The sequence below is a fragment of the Semicossyphus pulcher genome, unplaced genomic scaffold (assembly GCF_022749685.1).
Source record: "Semicossyphus pulcher isolate SPU_LCO1_2020_fin unplaced genomic scaffold, fSemPul1.0.p SCAF_16, whole genome shotgun sequence".
Taxonomy (NCBI): Eukaryota; Metazoa; Chordata; class Actinopteri; order Labriformes; family Labridae; genus Semicossyphus; species Semicossyphus pulcher.
Genome location: NW_027211670.1, coordinates 14030848 through 14052449, shown reverse-complemented (window position 1 = coordinate 14052449; position 21602 = coordinate 14030848). Strand labels below are relative to the sequence as shown.

The window sequence follows — 21602 nt, the reverse complement described above, 5'->3', positions numbered from 1 at the left end:
GTGAAGTAAACGCTGGAAGTACACTTGGAAAAAGGGGAAAATAAGCTTTAAAAGAACAGATTTTATGCTAAAAATGGCTGTTTCAAAATAGTTGAAACTGCTTGAATCGAGTCTACAATAAATGCTTTGGTCAGTTTGCACATTTTTCCTTCAAAAATTGGCAAATTAAATACACTTGAAGTGTTCCTGGAGTGAAGCAATGATCTCCATATGCCAGCAAAGGGTAGCAGTTGGTGTGAAGGTAGGAACTTTAACTGTACAGTACATCTGTCCCATAAAAACACTGTGTGGGTGTTTCTTTCTGGCCATCACTGAAAGGAATCCAGTGCAGCACGTTGTGTTTGTGTGCATGCGTATGATCCTCTAGCTAGATAAAGCCCCATAAACCCCACCCTTTCCTGCGCCACTCTGTCTCCAACCGGGCTTGGAAGCTGCAAAGCGTGCGCTTCTGTCGTGATACTTCAGTTGCGTGTCAGTGTGCGTGTCTCTGTCTGAATTTGATTGTTTGCTTTCCCATACGTCACATTTAATGGCTCCTTTGAAAGCAGAAAGCAGGAAGGCCCTGGACAAAGAGCCAGCCTGTAAAGTCCCAAAAAAAAAAAAAAAGCACACAGATGCTCCTCTGTGTTTTGAATGACACATGCTGTTTCCCCCCCTTTAAAAAAAGATTGAGAGGAAGGGAAGCAGCACACTTTCTCTGCCCGGTAACAATGCTCGCTCCGCCTTGAGCAGACCCGTACAGTTTATACAGTGTCGGTTACTCAGGCCGAGCAGAGTGCAGGCATGAGTACCCAGGGGGGTGTTATGTCAACTGCCTCTCGGGTGACTGGCTGCAGTCAGCGGGACTTCTGGTAAAAGGGATTTAAGGGGGTTTGTGTCTGTGAGAAAGAGAGGGAGGGATGGATTAGGCCCTGTTTTTTCCCCCATCCTCCTCCTCTTCTGCTGATCTTGTCTTCCCTCCACCCCCCGTACCACCAGACCGGGGCCCCTTGGCACCCTGGAGACACATGCCCCACAAAGCCATCACATCCACCCCCACAAAAGCCCATTTTTCTCCTCAGCCCTTTCCATCTTTTTTCCTCTTTCCCCCTCCTGCTCTCTTGACCTCTGCAGCTCCACTCATTCTCTCGCTGCTCCCACCCCTCTTCTGCTCTTTTGATCCTGCGCAGCCCTCTTCTTCCTCCAGTCCTTCCTCTGCTTTTCCTCCCTCGGTCGCTTCATCCTTCTCTCCCCCCCCTTTTTATTTTCCTATTTTCCTTGCAGCTCACAGCCAGGGAAGAGTTGAGTCATGTGATTGAAGTTTTTTTTTAGACAAACACACCCCTCCTGTCAGGATCAGCCCTTGAAGCTCTCTATCAGCGGAGGCCCCGTTTCAGCACGACAAAGTGTTGTGCGCCTCTACGATTGCAATTAAAACTTGTGCCAGTGGTTGGTACTTAAGCCGCCTTTAATGCTGAGAGATTGCTTTTTAATGAGGAACACATTTGCCGCTCAGTGTGTGGTTGATTGCTGTATTAGCGTGGCACTCCCTGGACCCGCCCCCCTCCCCGGCTGATGCATGTGTTTGGTTGGATGGATCGGCTGGAAGCCTCATGTACAGTGTGTGTAAAGATGGAGTTATTGGATTAGGGACTGGTGACCCGTACTTAGGCCGATCTGCTTTCAATGGTTGGTCACATGACCAGGTTGCAGTAATGCACACACAAACATGCAACCTCCCAATCCGGCTGTAACAAGTGAACAGCTGTCTGGTGTGTCACTTTTTTTCAGTGCATTCAACAGAATGAGAGGTAAGATTTTATGTTCATTCAGCCCTGCATGAGAGTTTTAATGTGGCTTTCTTTATCCACATAATGGAACCAAACCTTAAAGCAAAAGAAACATCACGTTTTGAAGTCACTCGTGTATCCCGTGTAGTGATTTCGATTCGCCTCTGCGCCCGAGATTCTTCCGGCTTCTTTAAGAGTCCCTGAACTTTGACTAAAATTCCCCAGAGCTTCACCATCTGAGGAACTTTTTAAATAACTGGGCCACCAGTCTGTCCTTTGCCCACTGTCCCTGGCACCTGTGTTTTTTCTCAGCAGACCAAAGTTTCCACTCTCCTCCCTCATCCCTCAGAGAGAATGTGTGTCAGGCGCGCTCCTTGTCCTCTCTTTTTGTACAGCTGAGATAGTCGATGTCGTTAAAGTGTCTGTGACGCTTGCGGTTGCTTTTATGTGGATTCCTGAAGATTCACAGTAGCAAAATGTTGTCATAACACAAAGTGTGGGTGCTGAACAGATGCGCTCTGTGTGCTGTCTATTTCAACTTTGCAGAGGTGTAAATCTCAAACCTAATAACTGTCGAAATGCTCAAAGCTTCAGGTGTAAATTTCTGTGCTTGTAAGAGAGTTCAAAGCACAGCCCAACCAAACCTAGTTGAAAAATCTGATACTTTAGCAGCACACTTTGTGTCTGCCTTTTGTTTATTTTGCTTATATGCTCCATTAGAGCCGTGACATCTTCTTTATATTGACAGGGAGCTGTTGGTTCTGAGGTAAAACTAAAAAGGCAGACTGTCTGACCTCATGACCTTATGTTTACTAAACAGAGCTTACGCGTACATTGGACTTCGGCCAATCAAGTGACCAGGTTAAGAACAAGTCCCTAAATTTTATACAGTCAAAACCCCCTACATTTCCCTTGCAAATCTCCTGCTATGAGCAGGGCGTGGCCCGCATTCCTGCTCTGTCCTCCTGTGTGGACATGTGTATCACAATAAAGACAGAGTGGTGGGCTGCAGGTCACATTTAGCCTCTGAGGCTGCTTTCTGTCCGCTGCTTGTCTTGGAGTGAGTCAGTGAGTTAATGTGTATGTGTACTCTATGGATCTGTGTGACAGGTATTCATTTCCTAAAAGACGTCTGCTTCCTATTACTTCACCACATGTAGGTAATGAGTGTGCTGTGAGTAACAATGACATCATGAGATTTGACTGCATTTCCTTCAGGTACTGTGGTTGACTCACTTGTATGAAAATCTAATACGAAAGCAAAACACCAGCCAGCAGTATCACAATGGGAATTCATATTATTATTATAATTTTTTTTTTTGCTGTTGCTTAACTTAAAGGTATGATCTTGAACTTTTTCATTATTTTAAGTCACTATCTATCCCCGAATGAGGTAACACAATGATGACTGAGCCTATTGCCAACTGACGAAAGCCTTTGCATTTGCAGTATATCATATTTTTCTGGACTGGGTGTCTGTGGCGACATTCGTGGAAAAAATCACAAGCGGCGCCCAGTTAGTGACGCATCACCCAGCGGTGGTTGGTCTGTCAGAGAGGGTAGGCGGAGCTAAGTGGCTGCACTTCTGGTTTCTATAAGCATTGTGAGGAAACAGTAATCTACTATGGCTGAACAAATAAAGAAAAGATTGATGACTACAGATGCAACTTCAAAAATAAGTGAAAAACCAAAGAAGAAGAAACAAATTTGACGCTCAGATGAAGGCAAACAGTCTAAAAAGGAAAGCGAGGAAAATCAAGAGTAAGAACCATGACAAAGGGAGCCAGCCGCAGACGTCTGGTTAAATTGGGAAGTGTGCTCCTGTAATTACCAATTATCACCAATGGGTAGTGCTCAAGAGCACAACACTGAAATACTTGAGATTGTATCTTTAAACAAAACACTTTAGAGAAATATACATGTATCTACATGTTGTTTCTACTGTAACAAGAGAGAATGAAAACTAGCAGACAAAAGTCATAACCCAAAAGAAATGCAGGAAAAACTCAAACTAAATTGATAAAAACCTCCAATAGCTAGCTAGGAGTACTGCTTAATTATATGATTAAAATAGTTAAAAATAATGCATAATATGGTGAAATATCACAACCAAAATAATAAGTGCTAAATGTATCTGGTAAATGGTTGCTATTGTTAGCTTAAGCGTATTTAAAGTTCCCATGAAACTGCGAGCCTGGTGCCATTCGATTCTGCACCTTCATGTGTGTCCTGTAAAATCAGGGAGCTAGCGATGGATTTGTGGCAGACAGTGATGGAAAATTAAAGTAGCCTTGTCTATCATGAGGGAGGGACGAGAACATTTTACAATGCTTTTCCTTTAATGCAAAAGTTAAGTTTTTGCAGGAAATGACAAACTCTAAAATATCATTAAGAATGCCTACAAAATGATTTTTTGCCATTGTTGGTCCAGACGCTGGTATTTGGTTATCATGTGACAATGAGTGCAGGACATAAGTTAAGCACCTCTTTAGATTTAATCAAAACCTTAAAGGCTGAAATAATCAGCCTACATGGCTGAAATGTCCATCATCTGCTACTCTGAGTGTACATAGTAGAAAAACTGACTTTATCTTTCACAGTTAAATAAATGTGAAATGATAACATCCACAATCATAGTGGAGACCATAATGGGGTACTTATCCGAAAGTGCTGTAGAGATATGTTGGACAAAAAAAAGTTTGGAACCACGAAACAACTGGAATAATTTCGACTTAACGATGTTGAAAATTCTCCTCAAACAATTCAAATTGCTTTAAACTGTCTTGGCCGTTGCAACTTCTGCATTTGCGGTACACTGCATTTGTCAGTAAGCTTACAACGGCTATTATGTAATCTGAAGTAACTGCCTGTAATCACTGGAGGTTTTTGCAGAGAAGTAAATATTTAAAGATGGGACCATCGTGGGGTACTTATACGCGAGGACATGAAGACACTAAATCTGATGCTGTTTGGAGTGCAGAGGGGATGCCTGGCTGTTGAACCCATTTAAAGTTTTCTCATCCTGTCCCTCAAGAGAGAGGCTTTGGACATTCGCCAGGCTTATGAGTAAAGTTTCCTGATTATTGATGGAGCTTTCATAAAGGAGGATATGGGGCAGGGGCAGGAAGTGACACACTTGGCCTTTGTTGAGACAGATCTTCCTCTCATTGCCGGGAACCGCAAACGATGGCCAGAGAAAGGTCAGAGGACCCTGTAGTGATTGGAAATGGAGTGTTTGTTCACATGCCCTTGAGGAGCAGAAATAATATTGCATGTATGAATTAGCAAGGAGCAGGTAGGGCTGGTAGGACTGCTTACTTTGCAAGTCAGATGCACTGGAACAAAAGCCACACGCGTGCATGGATCATTTTCTTCCTTTATGTCCTTTAAAACACACCTCAAAGATTGTCTGACACGTATTCACTTCAATATGATGCGAATGGAAATGTATTTGATGTTCCCCTTCCTAAACCACCTTCATTACCTCGGACAGAATCCGAATAAGAACATTAGATCTTTTTCAGAGACGTCATATTGTATTATGGTCCTGTACACTTGTTTGTAATAACCATAAATAGGTAAAGACACCTCGTAGTGATTTGGCAGTGAAACAAGATGCCAACCAAAACAAATGGCTCACATTCGCTGATAGGGCTGATGATTTTTAACACATGACTCACACGTGTGTTTTCAGTCCCCTCGTTGCTTAAAATAACACACAAAGCTTCCAAACAAAGCAGCCTCGATGTTCTGGGTCTCCGTGGACCAGAGCTTTAGTGTACTGTTTAGCACTCCTTTTATAGGTAGTGATCTGGGTGAATTATGTAAGCGCGTGCACAGTCCTGAAATCAACATTCAGACTGGTTTTTGCCTTCATAAGGTAATTCACAGGCTTTGGTGTGGCATCCAGTTCAGAGATGTTCAGATACCTGTTGCTCCTTGATACCAATAACAAACCCTAGACATGATGTGTGGCCAAACCAAGAACCTCTCCATTACCAGTGTGATAAAAACAATACACTTACATTTTTAACAGCTGTTTACTACAAATGATGTCTCAGGAATGCTCATTGTAAAAAGGCCTGGCTCTATACTCTTGAGGAATTGTAACCTTAAACAAGCTAAGCTAATGCTAGTTGCAACTTGCTTAGAGGCCTCTCCCGATGTATCCAGTGAAAAGCATTAGAGAGAAAATGCAACCTTGAATATGTGATGGGAATTCTGTCATTTTGCTAGCTTTTACTCAGCTAGCATGCTACTGTTATTAGCCCCTTTTACACTGCCAGTTCAAGGCGGGATTATTACGCCTCTTTTACGTTTGGTGGCAGAATGGTGGGGCGAAGTTGCTTTGCCTCGGAGGTACTAACAGAGGCGAAACAGTGACAGTGGAAACGGCAGAGCCGGCAGGGCCGTGTGTGCGTATATGAAGCACGTGCAATGGCAAAGGCTAGGGATGCACGATATTAGATTTTTTGCCGATATCCGGTATGCCGATATTTTACAACTCATTTAGCTGATTACAGATACCGATATTATTTTCCCGCACACCTAATAGCAGAGATCATCAACTATCTTCTGTATTGGAATTAGCGTACAGTATAATGGTGATACTCTTAACACATGTGTTACAACGGTCGGGGTGACGGGTCTCGAGATGGTTAATCAAGTTTGTAGTGTTGAAAGACTTTGCCTTGGCTCCTCCTTGCATCACCGAAGCTGAGCAGTCATTGCAAACAGCAGTTTTGCTATCTTTTTCGGACACTTTGAAAAAACTTCCACACCACGGACATTTTGGCTTCTAACTCTCTCATGCTGCAGGTAGACACACGTGTCGTCATCAGGCTGCGCCGCGCAGGTCTTCTTCGCGCCCGGGACATTGCGCCGAGGTCGGGCATTTAATCAAGTGTGAAGCAGCCCATTATTTTATCGGTTAATTTTATCGGCGGATATCGGCATGTTGGCCGATATCCGATTTTTTAAGCTGATATCGGCCGATACCGATAATGTGCCGATAATATCGTGCATCCCTAAGAAAGGCGGCAGGACGGCGCTGTGGCAGAACCGCAGTGTAAAAAGGGCTTAGTTTTGGTAGCTTCACATGATGAATTAGCTGAAATCTGTTCTGTTTTGCAGCACTAGAACAGCACTTGTAGCCTTGTTGTATATTATTGATTTGTAGGCTACTTTTTTTTGTTTTGTAGAAGAAGAAACACGTCAATTTTATGGTATCAGAACGGTGCATTAACTCAACAATAGCCTATATCATATTTTGGGTGGGATCAGAGGCATTTTCGATACTGGTATCAGCATCAGAACAAATATAAATCACTTTAAACCCTTAAAAAGTGACGTTCTAAGATATCGGCAATAGTTCTCGATGGTAAGACAGGTCAGGGTGCATGACAATTTACTGCTGCATTATTTTTAGACATCTTTCGGCTTTTTGTACCGTTTTATATCAGGGATCTCACAACTAAAGCAAACCTTATCCTCAAATCTAATATAACTCCTGCGACATCCTTTTCTTATTGAGCTGTGGAGCTCCGGAAGGCTTCAGTTTGAGTAGAAGTGAATTTCACTGCTACCGATTGATTCTGCCTGCATCTGTAACAGACCATTTGGTTTTAATATTATGCAGTAAATTCCATTTAAAAAAGCTTAACCTCATCTGATCCTGAGTACATTCCTAGAATATGATCTAGTTGCTGCTCTGGCTGAGTGGATCCGTGTCGCTGGACTGAAATGGAAGCGATTGGTGCTGATTTGCTAATTTAACAAACAGATGGTGATTTTTATTCTTTTTAGATGTTACATTTCCCAGAGTGACTGTATCTTGGATATCCCCAGGTTCATAATAAGGAGCAGACAACGTGTAATCATCCTGCAGAGTTACAGTTTATGGTCTGGACTACTTTTAAATGTACACAAGGGAGGCACTGTTTAGTCAAGCGCTGTTATGTCAGGTGGAGGAGGGATGGGAGAGGTCAAGGTGAAGACACGCACACATCCCCTGATGTCCTGTGTACCATTTCAAAGCCGTATTATGAAAGGAGGTCCTCACTCTGGGCTGGTTTTATAGCTCAAGGGTCAGAGGGCGTGCACTTGAGATTTGTTCAAGCTTGTCATCGTTACAGGAAAAAGCTCTCGGAGTCATTCACGACCACCTTTTTTTCTCTCTCTTGACCTACACTTTACCTCTTTCCTCTCTCATTGCTAACATTGTCCAGACATAACACTCTCTCTTATATTTTCCCATGCACCCTTTTCCTGGCCATAAATGTGAGAGCCTGGGTGCTAAATTATCCCATGTGCTGTAATTTGAGGTATACCAGGGGGGCTACTTTAAACCCCCTGTAATGTAAATACACCTCTCTTGTTAATCTGTCTCCTTGGATGTCCTTGAACAGAAGCCCCCAAAGCATCGTAAGCACACTTGAGAAATCTCTGCGGAAAAGCCCCCTTTCTCCGAGCAAAGCAATCAGAAACTTTGCACACATAACTTTTATTGCATTTGTCAGCTGGCGATGCATTTAAGTAACTGGAGTTTTCAAACCTCTGCATCAGAGCCATGTGCGGTTTTCTGCTCTGTGAATACTTAATGGAACCAAATGAGCTCAACTCAACCTCCTTAAATTTAACTCACAGGGTTTTGAAAAGCCAAAAGTTATAAAATATTTCACTTCTTTTATTGTGCTCGAAGTGGAAAGGAGATGTGAAACAGATTATTCTTTTTAGGGACACACGAGGCTGACGTTTGTCCCAGCATGCATTGGTTTCGAGGCCTTGTACACTTGGATAGGTTGCAAGTCCATCACAGGGCTAACACGTTCACACATAAGGGCAATTATTGTGTTTGTAGTAAATACTGGCTCATTATGAGGTGGGATAAAGTTGAAGAGGTGATTATTCCAGGCACAAAGCCCCAGTTATGTAAGGACTAAAATTGGATGAAGATGTGATTCGATGTGTGATTCCCCCATCCCTCCTCCTTCTTTCCAACCGGCTCCAAGTGAGTCGATGAAGTGGAGGTTATGTGAGAGTCTCTCTGCGGTGGTCGGCCGTCTCTGAGCAGAGCTGGCTGACATCATTCTCACAGGGGGGCTGATGGTGTTAGCTGGGGCAGGGCAGGGCTTAGCTTGGGGCTCTACAGCTGAGCCATTTTCCTATGAAGGCTAAAGAAGTACATCCAGATTTATAGTTTAAGAGTGCTTGTCATGTAAAGTAGTACCCTAATGATGTCTTACTTTCTTGTTTGCAGCACTGGGATGACTTTAAAGGAGTGAGACATTGTCGTCGAAGGAGGTCTACAAATCTGGGTTAGGACAATCGAAGTAGCTACTCTGAATCTTCTCATCTGCATTCAAACTCCGAAATGGATGGAATAGACACCTTGCAGAGCTCGGCCCCAGAGACCAAAGCTGAGCGAATCGCTCGCTACAAAGCAGAAAGGAGGAGGGAGCTTGCCGAGCGCTACGGCAACACCGACGAGTTCACCTCCAAATATGTCCGCAGGGACAGGAAGATCGGCGACTCTTCGGAAACAGTGTCGACGGAAACCAAGGAGAAGGAAAAATATGAGGATAATGCATCAGAGAAAACGTATACGAGGAGGGGGCTCAGGAATAAAGAAGCAGAACCTGTGGAGACCACCCAGGAAAAAGAGAGTACCACTTACCTCAAAGCAGACTCAGAAGCTGTCTCCTCCACCAAGACGTCCTCTCAATTCAGGTCAGTTTTTCCACACGGTCATTAGAGTTGTTCTGATACTAATACTAGTAATACCAATACTAATACCAATGTACTCGTATTGGTTATATTGTAATGTATTAGTATCAGTATTAGTATCAGTATAAATCTGCCAATACTGATACTAGAATTAGTGTCGGTATTAGTATCTGTAAATAATATTAGTTGCAATAGTAATACTACTATCTGTATTAGTATTGGTATTTATAGTGTTAGTAATACTAGTATAAGTATTGGTATTAGTATCAGTATAAATCTGCTAATATCGATATATCGGTATTAGTATCTGTAAATAGTTTTAGTTCCATTACTAACACTACTATCTGTATTAGTATTGGTATTAATAGTGTTAGTAATACTAGTATTAGTATCGATATTAGTATTGGTATTAATAGTATTAGTATCAGAACATCTGCCTCCAGAACAGCCTAAAACGCGGGATTGAGTATTGACAAGTAGGGATGTTCCATTACCACTTTTTATTCCTCATACCAATTCTGATACCTAGACTTTAGGATTTGCCGATACCGAGTACTAATATTAGATCAATTAAAAAAAAAACATACATAATATTGGTGGAAAAACACCGATTGCTAACATCTTGCTAGCTTTGACTAGCGTTGCAATCCTTGCTAGCAGCGCACTGTTATTGTTGTCAAACACGAATTAGCCTGAAACCACTTGATTATTCTTGGGAGGCTAATTGGTTATGGTATTGGATGGGTGCATTGACTGATGACTCGCTTATACCCAGTGTCACATTTTAGGTAGTACTGGAGGCCGATACTGATACTGATATCGGTCAATACCAATACTGGTATTGGTATCCGAACAATTCTACCAGCAGGTATGCCGATCAATGCATCGATCGGATGCCATAATTCATAGCTCCAAAAACCAATTAGTTTCAGGTAAATTAGCATGTCAAAATAACAAACAACAACAGTGCTGTGTTAGCCGAGGGTGTAATGTTAGTCAAAGCTAGCAAAATGTCACCAATCAATGTTTTTTCACCAATAATATGTATATATATTTTTTATCACATTGGTAAGTATACTTGGTATTGGTCAGTGATCAAGTCTTGGTATTCCAAAGGAAAAATGTTATTGGAACATCTTTTATTGTCGGTATTCTCAATGTGGCACCCACTTGGCCAGACACATAAATCATAAAGCTGCCCATCAGCCACTGAGACCCAGAAGACATCTCAGGAAGAGATTGCGATAAAACATAATTAATGATTTATTTATTCTTGTGTGTATCTAAGTTTTGACTCAAGTAAAAGTAGAGTGCTTAATAGTTTATTCAGTTTATGTTCTCCTGACCTACAAGTCAGTCTGCTTAAAGGTGGGGCTGAATGTTCACATCACCACTGATTACATTAAATCCAGTACAGTTGCTTCTGTCTGAGGCTACCCTAGTTTTAGGGAAAATTTGCAGTTCAGCTAGTAAAGAAAGCTATTAGATTACTGTAAAAGGGCTCGCTGACTCCTAATGAGTGGGGAGGAGGCACATTTGCAGAACACTGAGTGCTATCTCCTGTTAGAAGTAAACACGGCTGCCAGCATTTCCAAAATTGGCCATGTGTGCAAGCAGAGCTCTGCCTCATTTATTCTGCCATGTTATGTTTTACACTGATGACATGAAACCAGCTTGTTTTCGGGTTGTTTTACAGCAACATGGGGGGACTTTCATGTTTAACAGAACGTGACAATTGAAGAGTGTCGAATGTTTTCAGAGAATTGCACATAAATGGAGTAAAACAAGACCAGTCGTGAGTCTGGGGATGTTTGAGCTGTAATCAAGCAGAGGATCCTGCCGTGTGCTCATAACCAGACTTGTCTGTTCTTGAAAAAACAACCTGAGGGAACGACGTTGGAGAGAGAGAGGAGCAGAGATGGACAGAGTGTTGCGATAAAGTCAGAGATTTTGGCCTGGAGGAGAGGTTGGATTATCAAGCCCTGCCAGGTTTTCATGCCCTGCGCTTAATGAAGCAAGACATCTAGATAGCTGTGATGATGGCCAAATAAGATTGTGAAAGTGCATGTGTTATGGTGTAACTAACGTGAATAAGAAAGATGGTATGTGCAGGATGTCGTGTTTCAACAAATGTATCAACGTTTTTGATAAAATCTCTCCTTTTGATTGCAATGTAGAAGGAGCTGTTTACTCACAGCCTCTGCTCACCTCAAGCAGGAAGTCGAACAGAGAGTTCTGGACTTCACTTTTAATTACAGGAAGCAAAAATGAGGGTTGACGTGTTGGTGTGTTTGTCCACCTGCCTGTCTTTCATCTTAGCTACTAATCTTAGCAGCTTTTGTTATGAAGTTCGCTGCATGTCACAGGGCAGCTGTTTAGTCTTGTCTGCATGCACGCTTACGCAACATAAATAGTAAGACAGTGGAGGCTCTTAACAATAGAAGCTATTGTCAGAAATGGGTATCTAGAACCAGTATTTTTTGTATCTGTACGTGATTGGTCGGAACCGAAAGTAAAGATAAGCTCATGGACAAACGGTGCTCCTATTGGTATTTAACGTTAACACTCCGTCTTATTTAATGTCGTTTTCATTCAATCGTTTCATTCTAACGTAGCCGGCATCCGTCCCCTAGCGATGACGAAGCCGCTGGAGAAAGTCTAGTAGGTCTACATGGCAGACAGAGCAAAGTGTTTGATAGTTAGGGCTCACCAAATTTAACTCTGGTGCATCTACGTGCAATTTATGTAAAAAGGTAGTTGCGTCGTAAGTGGGTAACACCTGCAACCTCACAAAACAAATACATCAGAAGCAGTGCAGCATCTTTGACTCCTTTAGCAAAGCGGCTAATGCTAATGCCATTGGTAGCGTTACTGCTAGTACGTCCTCAGTGCAGCCTCCGTGGTTCTGATGGCAATGCTGCAGATGAGATTAGCCAAACTAATAACACAGTTAAAATGCATGGTTCTTATATGTAAGCCAGTAGTTATTCAGTCACTGTTGTTAGCTAGCTTCGGTTATGTTCCATTTTAATCCATAGACAGTATCAGTCATACAGCAGCCCCAGCTTCATCTGCTGTGGGTAACGTTAGCAGAAGTCAGACACCCAAGTTAAACCCATTCTCCATCGCTAAACGAGGGAGAATGACTGAATGAATGAATGAAAAATTAATGTCACAGAGCTGTCGCCAAGTTTACTGTAAAAGTTTTACTATACGTCAGATAAATTTTAACTCACTCACTGTGTTGGAACGGAGCAATAGATAACAGTATCATCCGCATATAAGTGAAATTTGCATGGGGAACATTATGACCGATAATGTTAATATAAATTGAAAATAGGTGGTCCTAAGACTGAGCTCTGGGGTACACCATTTCTTATTTCAAGATCTAGAGGGATAAAAAAAAGTGGAACTACTGTTGGAAGATGCCCAGTTACAATCCCCCTGACAGAGGCACATTATCAGACACTCTAATAAATAATGGAGACCAAAATAACCAAATAATGGAGAGTAGTATCGATAAGAGTGTCGATAAGTATTGATATTGATACACAGTATCGACTTCGATACCTAAAATCCTAACAATACCCATCCCTAATTGTCAGTAGCCAGTACCTTGTCAGCTAATTTCCCCATATTGGTGTTTTATTTTCATATTTCATTCTCCCCTTTAATTCTCGGTGTTAGTTGGACTTCCCTGTAAATGCATTGACTTTCATGTCCCCATCTTTCTTTTGAATCATCCTTTTTTGTGACTTGAAATTAATAGAAAATATCTAAGATTTCTGGTTTACTTGCACGAGTCCCACACATATTCACTCAACCTTCATACGCGACATGTTTGTGTGCGTCTGTTACAGGAATAGCAACAAGGAAACTGGAACTCAGCTGTTCCAGAGATAATGAAAACTGTCAACAGGTTTATCTGTGACAGACAGGAATTGTTCTCTCTTTAAGTTACAGTTGAAGGGTGACATTCAGGAGAGGCTTCACTTTGACACTTATAATTAACTGTCATTTAAAATTTATTGTTAGTCATTTTTGAAACCCTCAAAAGAAACATAATGTCATTTCAAAGAGAACGCTGTTACATCATATCTCTTGGTTTGGTAGCACTGTTTGTACAGAATGTGATCATGTATCTAAAGGTAGCGTACATGCATTGCAATAACAGTTATCACAGAGCAGATTCCTTGAACATTTTAATAATCTACTGGATATTTAAGATATTTCCTAACATGAGTGTGAATGCTCGTATACAGTACTATTTTTGGTTTGGTGTTCTGTGTGTTATTAACCTTGTGTAGTAAACACTAGATACTGTGCTACTGTCTCATTAGTGTTAGTCAGCTGGATTATAAAAGAAAGTAGAACAAGACTGAACAGGATTTGAGCTAATTATTGTTTTCATGGTGGAACTACAGAGTTTGAGGAACTGAGCTTTCCAAAAGTTAAGTGCTCAAATTAGAGACATTGTAATTAAACCTTTTAACTACACCACGGCCCTGATTATACACTTTCTGTTCTGTAGCTGGATCCTCTCAGTGTGACATAATTATAAAGAGTGAGGAAGTTTACTGTAAGTGTTGGCATTCATCTTACGCGTGTTTCCTCAACTTTCCTCATTGAGTAAATCATGTGACACTGTATCATCATTTTAAAGTCCATGTGTTCATATTACACAGCCAGGATTAGTGTTTATTACACTACTTAAATTACTGTTATACCTACATCTTCAATCACATTTCCCATCTCTGACTACCCCATATTCACACGCCATGAGTAGGCTTATTCATCCTGGCATTTTTAGATTCCCCACTATTTCACGAAGCTTTACTGAGGCGTGCCAGACCAAAAGTGACAAATCTTTCCGTGGAGGCCAAACCCAATCCCACAATTAGTCATAATCATATGCTGCTGTAAAAATTACTTTTTAAAAGGTTTTGGGACTTCAATGTGACACCAGTCCAAGGGAAAGTCAGACGATAGAGAGTCTGATCCAGTATTTAATAATGTTTTTTTCCCCCTACGTATTAAGGCTGCATTAGTCCTCTCTACGCTGAAAGCAGTATACTCCATCAGCAGAGCTTGTCTGGCTGTTAAATAGCTGCAGAGACTCCCCCCCCCTACCTAACTTTTCAGTATCTACTGTCAGACATGGACACCCTTTTAACTCAGTGATTAAGAAGTTGTGTCGAGGAGAGCGAGTAAGCAGGATGTTCTCTGTTGAGAATATAAATGCCTTCCAGGAGGGACTGTCTGAAAATGTGCACCATTGTTCCAATATATAAATGATATCCTGTATTCCCCCTGTTTATTATGTCTGACTTTTTATTCCTCTAGATCTCTTGAAATAAGAAATGGTGTGCCCCAGGGCTTAGTCTTAGGACCACTGTTATTTACAATTTATATTAACATTATCGGTCATAATGTTCCCAATGCAAATTTCAATTATATGCGGATGATACTGTTATTTATTGCTCCGTTCCAACACAGTATGATGCCTTTCATACTGTACAAAAGACTTTTCATGAGTTAAAATTGATCTTGAATGCCGATAAAACATAACTCATGATGTGTACAAACTCAAAGACAAAGTTACTAAACCTGCCATGTATTGTTACATTTCAGGGTGATATGATTGAGTCTGTATCTTCTTATCAATACCTGGGATTCTTAATTGATGTTTAGCTACCTTTCAAGCTTCATATTCAGCAACTCATAAAGAAGTTGAAGCTGCGGTTGGGCTTTTATTTCAGAAATAAATTATATTTTTATTTTGTGGAAAAAGAAGACTTGTTGCTGCTACTTTTATTCCCCTGACTGACGGTGATGTTTTATGTATGCAGTCAATGCCTTCGCTCTCGGATACTGTATACCATGGAGCATTGAGGTTCATTACAAATCTGAAGGCCCTAACTCCTCATTGCTCCCTGTATGCTCGAGTTGGCTGGCCTTCATTGTCCACTGGTAGACTAAATCACTGGCATGTCTTTATTTATAAGGCGGCTCTTAACTTGCTACCCTCTTACTCATGTAATTTTATTAATTTGAAAAATGCGGAAAGCTACAGTCTTCGCTCTCTGAATAATTCGCAAGATGTATTTTTCTATCTGTCCCCAAAGTACGTCTTGACTTCACTTTAAATGAAGAGCATCACAGTGTGCTGTACAGTACAAAAGATCAGAAAAGGATCTAATTGTATTAAGCCACTGCCAACCAGTCCCGAACCCACAGATCAGATCAGCCTGGGGCCGTCTCCCCGTCCTCAGCGACCTCTGACCCCTCCCAGATGTCCACCACGGCTCTCCTTTGTGTTTAAAGCTCTCCCCTCCTCCTGTTACATCATCGCTGCTACCCCACAGGCAGCTGCTGTCCCCATCCATATTTAACGCCCATTACTTAGAGATGAATGGACATCTTCAGAGGCTGCACAGACAGTGCTGTTATATCATTGCCAACATGGGACTGGAGGAGCAGCATGAGTAAATATTGTTACATGCATATCAAAGGAGGCGCAGTAAGTAGCTCTCTGCAGGCATGTCGGCGGTTTTGCTTTCTATGTGGCTTGACTTTACATATTTGGATGGATTTTTCAGTCTACATTGCAAGCCCCAGCTGTAACAGACGTGTCATTTCTGTCTTTGCTTCAGTACCTTAGAGATTGACCTCATTTGTCTCTGTCTCTCCCAGGCTGCTGGAAACTGATGACACAGAGGAGCCAAAGGGTAAGACGAACTCTGCACTCTCACTGTCCTCTTTTGTTTCACACACTGCTTCATCCCTGAGCCTGTACACGTTCTCCGATTACTGAGCTCATTGCTTATGTTAGATCACCCACCTGCTTTTTTTTTTATAGACATTGGCTGTTTAATTCTCTGCCACTGAGACAGAGCGAAAGAAAACAGATCTACTGTTGTGTTTGGAACGTTTTGTTCGCTGTATAATTAAAACCGCATGTTTCGCCTCAGGCGAGAAAAGGCTGAAGGAGATAATGTTTGGCACGTGTCTGCAGAGTTTTTGTTTAAAGAGCGTTCGTGTGTGTGTGTTTTTTTTTGTGCAAATGTTTGATCATATAAAATTACACTGGAAGCTTGTTTCAGCCAGCTAGCATTATGAGCTAATTTTGGAGCCTGCTGCTATAGAGAGAAGAAAGTTAACAGACGGGCTGCTGGCTGCTTTTTTCCGAATCACATTCAGCCACCTGAGCCCACAGCCTGTCTGTCTGCATCAGTGTCCTCCTTCCTCTTTCTACATTGGCTGCCCTGCCTGTCTGTTTGTGTTTCTCTGCTTATGTATGGGATATGGCTTTGTTACTGTGTGTGTATGTGACCTTGTTTGTGTGTGTGTATGTGCTAGACGGCACAGATACTGACACACAGAGGTGAAAGGAAGGCCCAAAGTGCAAATCAACACATTATATTCAGTATTTAAGGGGGTTTGAAGGTGTTGTGTCACATGTCTTATTTGCGCAACAATGTAAACAGACCTGTATTTACCTTCCAAGGTTAGGCAGGAAGTCTGATAGACATAGTCTCAAGTTTAATCTTACTCTTCGTGTATGATTTAATCATGCAAAGAGCAATTTTTAAATGTTGCTTATATCATATAATAATTTTCTTTTTGTAATAATCTGTCGTGTTTTCTGCTAGTTTTACAATCAAAACATTCATTAGATTTTACCTTGGCTTTCTCTGCGTACACAGCAAGTATAACTAGTGTATGACAGAGCTGGTGAATCCATGTGCAAATAAATCAGGTTTAACCAAACACATATTAGTGTATTTAACCTGTGGGCGAACTCACCTGCTGCCTTTGGTAGAGCTTTTTCACTGCAGCAGCCGGGTCTACTTCTGTTCAGTAAGATGGGACTGATCTAGGACGAGAGGTTGTTTATGACATTCAGAATGAAGATAATAATAAACAGACAGTTGCTACTAGTTAACTGTTCACTGCTGCATGTGGCCTCATTCATTCTTACACTCAAAGGCCTCTCTGGTCTGACAACACAAACAGGATATTGAATTACTGTATTTGTTCCCTGACTAAATATTTCCCAAATGTTTGATTTGATTATTTTAGTTTCAAAGGTATTTGACAGAATTTTAAATGCAGCATTAAAAATAGCACTGCAAATTAAGTTGAACCCATGTTAAACTAAATGGAGTTTAATGATAGATCACATCCCCAGTCATATTGTGCACTTTTAACCTTTTAAAAAAAGTAAATATAAGACATGTACTTACATAAACTAAAGATTGTTTTTATTAAAGGTGGGGTATTGTGCTAATTTCAAGCTTCATATTTCACTCTGTGATACCTGTGGAGTAGCTTAGCATAATTTACGGTTAAAAAAACTCACACTGCTGCTCTGTGCAGGCCCTCATACAGCCTCTGCCTGACACGACTCAGTCAGCTCTGTCCCTTTAAGAAACCCCGCCCCTACAAGCCCACTTTCTTCTGTTGGCCAGCTCTCCCTGAAGCCCGCTGAGGCTGCAATTAGTGATGTCACAAAGTTCAGCGTGTAGAAAAAACAGTGTGAAAGCTGGCGTTCAAAGCAGCCTGCAGACTGAGCTGGGAAACCTTGGGTTTACTCCAACATACTTTTACCTACAGATTTCAAACTTCACCCACGTTTAGTCTGGACATCCAACATTGTAACATTATATATATGTCTTAAAATGTGAAACAGCATAATACCCCCTCATTAAAGCAAAATAGCTGCTGGTATGGTAGAAATGTCTCTAGTTCACATATGAAAAATAGAAAAATAAAGTACAATTCAATAATGTAAGGTCCTATTGTATATTTAAAAAGTTTATTATACAACCTGAAGTAGACAATAAGAGCGCAGGAGGACAAGTTTCACTACTACTTCACTAGCCAAGGGGGTGTAATGATTGTAGTAAGGCACTTTAATAAACTTGAACCAACCAATAAAATCAAGATATCGCCCCAACATTCAATCCTCAACTTTAGGCGTCACCAAGCTAAGGCCATGTCTACACGTACACAGGTATTGAAAAAAAGTTTTTGCCTCCTTCGTTTAAAAAAAAGAAACCCTGTCCACACAAGCACGGTTATAAAAAATCATAACAGACGCTGTCATGAGAATGCCACACCAACAGGCCGCGATATACCCCGATCATGTATAGAAGAAGAAGAATCGCATTTTAAAAGTCTTCACCCTGGCCAGAGTTTTACAAAAGATCTCTTGTCAGTGACTTAAAACGGCCTTTGTGTGTGGACGAGAGGCCGAAACGCAGAGAAAAAGCTACGTTTTGAAAAATACCCGTGTACGTGTGGACACAGCCTAAGATTCAGTGTTTAGCTAGCTAGCTACTGCAAAAGCTAGCACCATCCATGCTTTTTATGCTAACGAGTCTTTTCAACATTCTAATCCAATTCCTCCTAACTTTCTTTCCTGCCTACTAACCCGGTTTCACTCAGAAATACGTCACAATATGGGAGCTAGATTCTCTTCAAATGCTGTGTCAGCTCAGCTTGGAAAATATCACATATCCATTATTAAACATGGCCAGCGTTCTGGTTGGAAGACAAGAGTAGAAACTGCACTAGAAGGTAGCAAAGATACAAAGAGGAACAAAGGACAGTATCTGTTCAGCTTTTTACTACGATATGTGTGTGTGTGTGTGTGTGAAAGAGCATGAGCAGTGCATTCTCGTAGCCGATGGCACTTCCTGTCCGGGCTGGCAGATGACTCAGAGCTCTGAGCCAAATCGTCACATCAGGGGTTTCCCCTTCAGCCGAGCAATAATTCAGTTAATTCTGCTCTTAAACAAATTATGCAGATTTGATTAACTCCACCCTTTCCCCTTTGGAGTCTATTGGCTCATGTTTGGCCCTTAAGAGGTCAAAGGTCGATTCAATAAGCTCTCAGCAGCTTTGAGCACTGAGCAGCTTTGTGAGATGGATGAAACCACTTCTGGAGAAGTCACTAAACTTAAGAGGAGGTTTTTCCATCTCTTGAGTATTTTTTCCCCTCTCCGTCTCACGCTGGGACGTTAGACGGATGGTGATGTAAGAAAAGTTGGGCCGGAGTCAAAACTGAGCGAGTACAGTCTGAGTGGAATCACCCGTCTGAAATGTTTCATCATCGGATCTAAATCAAGCTGAGTTCTGGACAGCAGGGGAGCCTGGGAGCATAAATCACAACTGGAGCACTCTCCTCCAGTGTTTTTGTTTCCACTCGAGAAGGGCAGTTTGTCAGAGACAGGCCGTTATTCGTAATGCTTTGCTTCTTTGTTCGCCTGGGCGGGGGGAAAGTTGGCTTGAAATGTGACGTAGTGGAGGCTGTAAAAAGGCATCGAGAGAGGGAGAATGATCCTGATTGTGCTGACTTAAGAAATGTGTGTTGTTGTGGAGTATCATTAAATTTAATGGCTTCCTTTTGTTTCGGATTAGAAGATTATATTCTCAGGGCTGTTTCTGATTAGACAACTCCCAGGGATACATGTCTCTCTCTCTTACAAATGCACTCACACACACTAATGATATTCCAGTCCATTATATCACCATAAACTCTTAGCTCAGTTCACTGTGTGTCTGAGTCCAACAGAGCTGGAGACGTTTCTAACTCAACCTGAAAGCGAGGGGAAATATCACTATTTCAGTTCCTTTTGTGATCCAAAGCCTTATTATAAGTGCGACTGACGCCAGTGAGATGAAATCCTTTCAGGTTTCATGTCTGCATTGCAACTGTTATCCCCGGCATGGGAAACCTCCACTTGATCAGGGAAGACTGTGATTCATGTGTGCCTTATTGCTTCCTTCTGCCATCAACCATCAACAATGCATTACGTTGATACCAAACACACACTGTCCGTCTTAAACTCTCAATGCCACCCTGTCTGATAATGTGATTACCTCAACCTTTGTGTTTGTGTGTTCCTTCCAGTTGAAGAGAAGCCGGTTGAGCCAACCAAGACATCCCTCTTTAAGGTACGGTTACCTCTCCACTATGCCTATCTGAAAATATACACAAAAAGCTGTTTTTTTCCCACCAACAAATTGACCCCTAAAGATCTGAGCGTAGCTGTAAGCTAGCATGGGCTTGTATCAAAATGTTGTGAAAGCATGGCCATTCTACCCAGGGCTTTTTATGCTTTTGTGGAGAGAAAGAGGACAGTGGATTGTGCCGAAACAGTGGAAGAGAGAGTTGAGATAACATGCCACTCAGGGCAGAGGGCAGGAGTCGATGCATCGACGTCTGTGGTCTCTGTATATTGGATGCACAATTTAACCGCTGAGCTAAACCGGGGCCCGTCTTGCGATGTGTTTACTGCAAATGCTCATGTGATAACAATGAAATTGCGATTTATTGTGCAGCCCTAGATCCAAGCAGTGTCGGTAACGCATTACTCAGCACCACATTACAGTTACATGAGGGATTAAGGTTGGGCAAGTCCACCATATCTGCATACGACGATGATGTCTCTGTTTTAAGGGTGGGCTCTTTTGTTTTTGTTTGATTAGGGGGCGGCGTTGAAATCAGGTTGAAACAATGGCAGAGGCCCCGCAGCCTAATCCTACAAGGAATGACACATAACACTCTGGGTAGGCTTGTTTAATGTCCACGCAAGCTAGCTCGGCGCCGAGCTGCTTGCTGGAGGAGCTGGTTAGCCTTGACTTAATCTTGCCGCTTACCTTACCTAGTTCCTTTAGACTTGGAAGGTTTTAGAACTGGCCTCTTCTGCAGAGCTGTGTGCAATCACAGAGGCTAAGCTAGCTGCTGCATGGTGACAGTGAATCCTTCCTAATTGTAAGGCTGCGTGCTTGTAAAACCACAATGTCTCATTTTCACTTCCTACATGTGCTAAATTACAAAAACAAAACCACGTTAGGGAAAGTTTGGATTTGTTTACAGGTGGCTTAGACGGACTGAGGTTAAGCAGCGAGAGTAAAATAAGGCTTAATGTAAGGTGCTTTTTTTTAGGTGTTTTCCTGATTGACAGGTGTTTCTTTGGTCGGCCATGTTGGTTACCTTGCCCGCTCCCCGTCCCTCTTTGCTCTTACTTTAAATTCCACAGCCCTCAGCTCACACTAAACTAAATCAAAGCTTCAAAACATACATTAAACAGATGAAAG

The 21602-nt window shown here is 41.8% G+C and overlaps 1 protein-coding gene across 1 annotated transcript in view; it reads left to right on the top strand.

Moving 5' to 3' along the window:
- The window catches only part of svild (supervillin d), a 49017-nt gene that overhangs the window by 5199 nt on the left and 22216 nt on the right, over window positions 1-21602 (top strand). The window contains exons 2-4 of the mRNA XM_069664190.1: window positions 9028-9497; window positions 16188-16222; window positions 20413-20456. Coding sequence (XP_069520291.1) covers window positions 9142-9497; window positions 16188-16222; window positions 20413-20456 — 435 coding nt within the window. The 5' untranslated portion in view covers window positions 9028-9141. The remainder of the gene's footprint in view (window positions 1-9027; window positions 9498-16187; window positions 16223-20412; window positions 20457-21602) is intronic.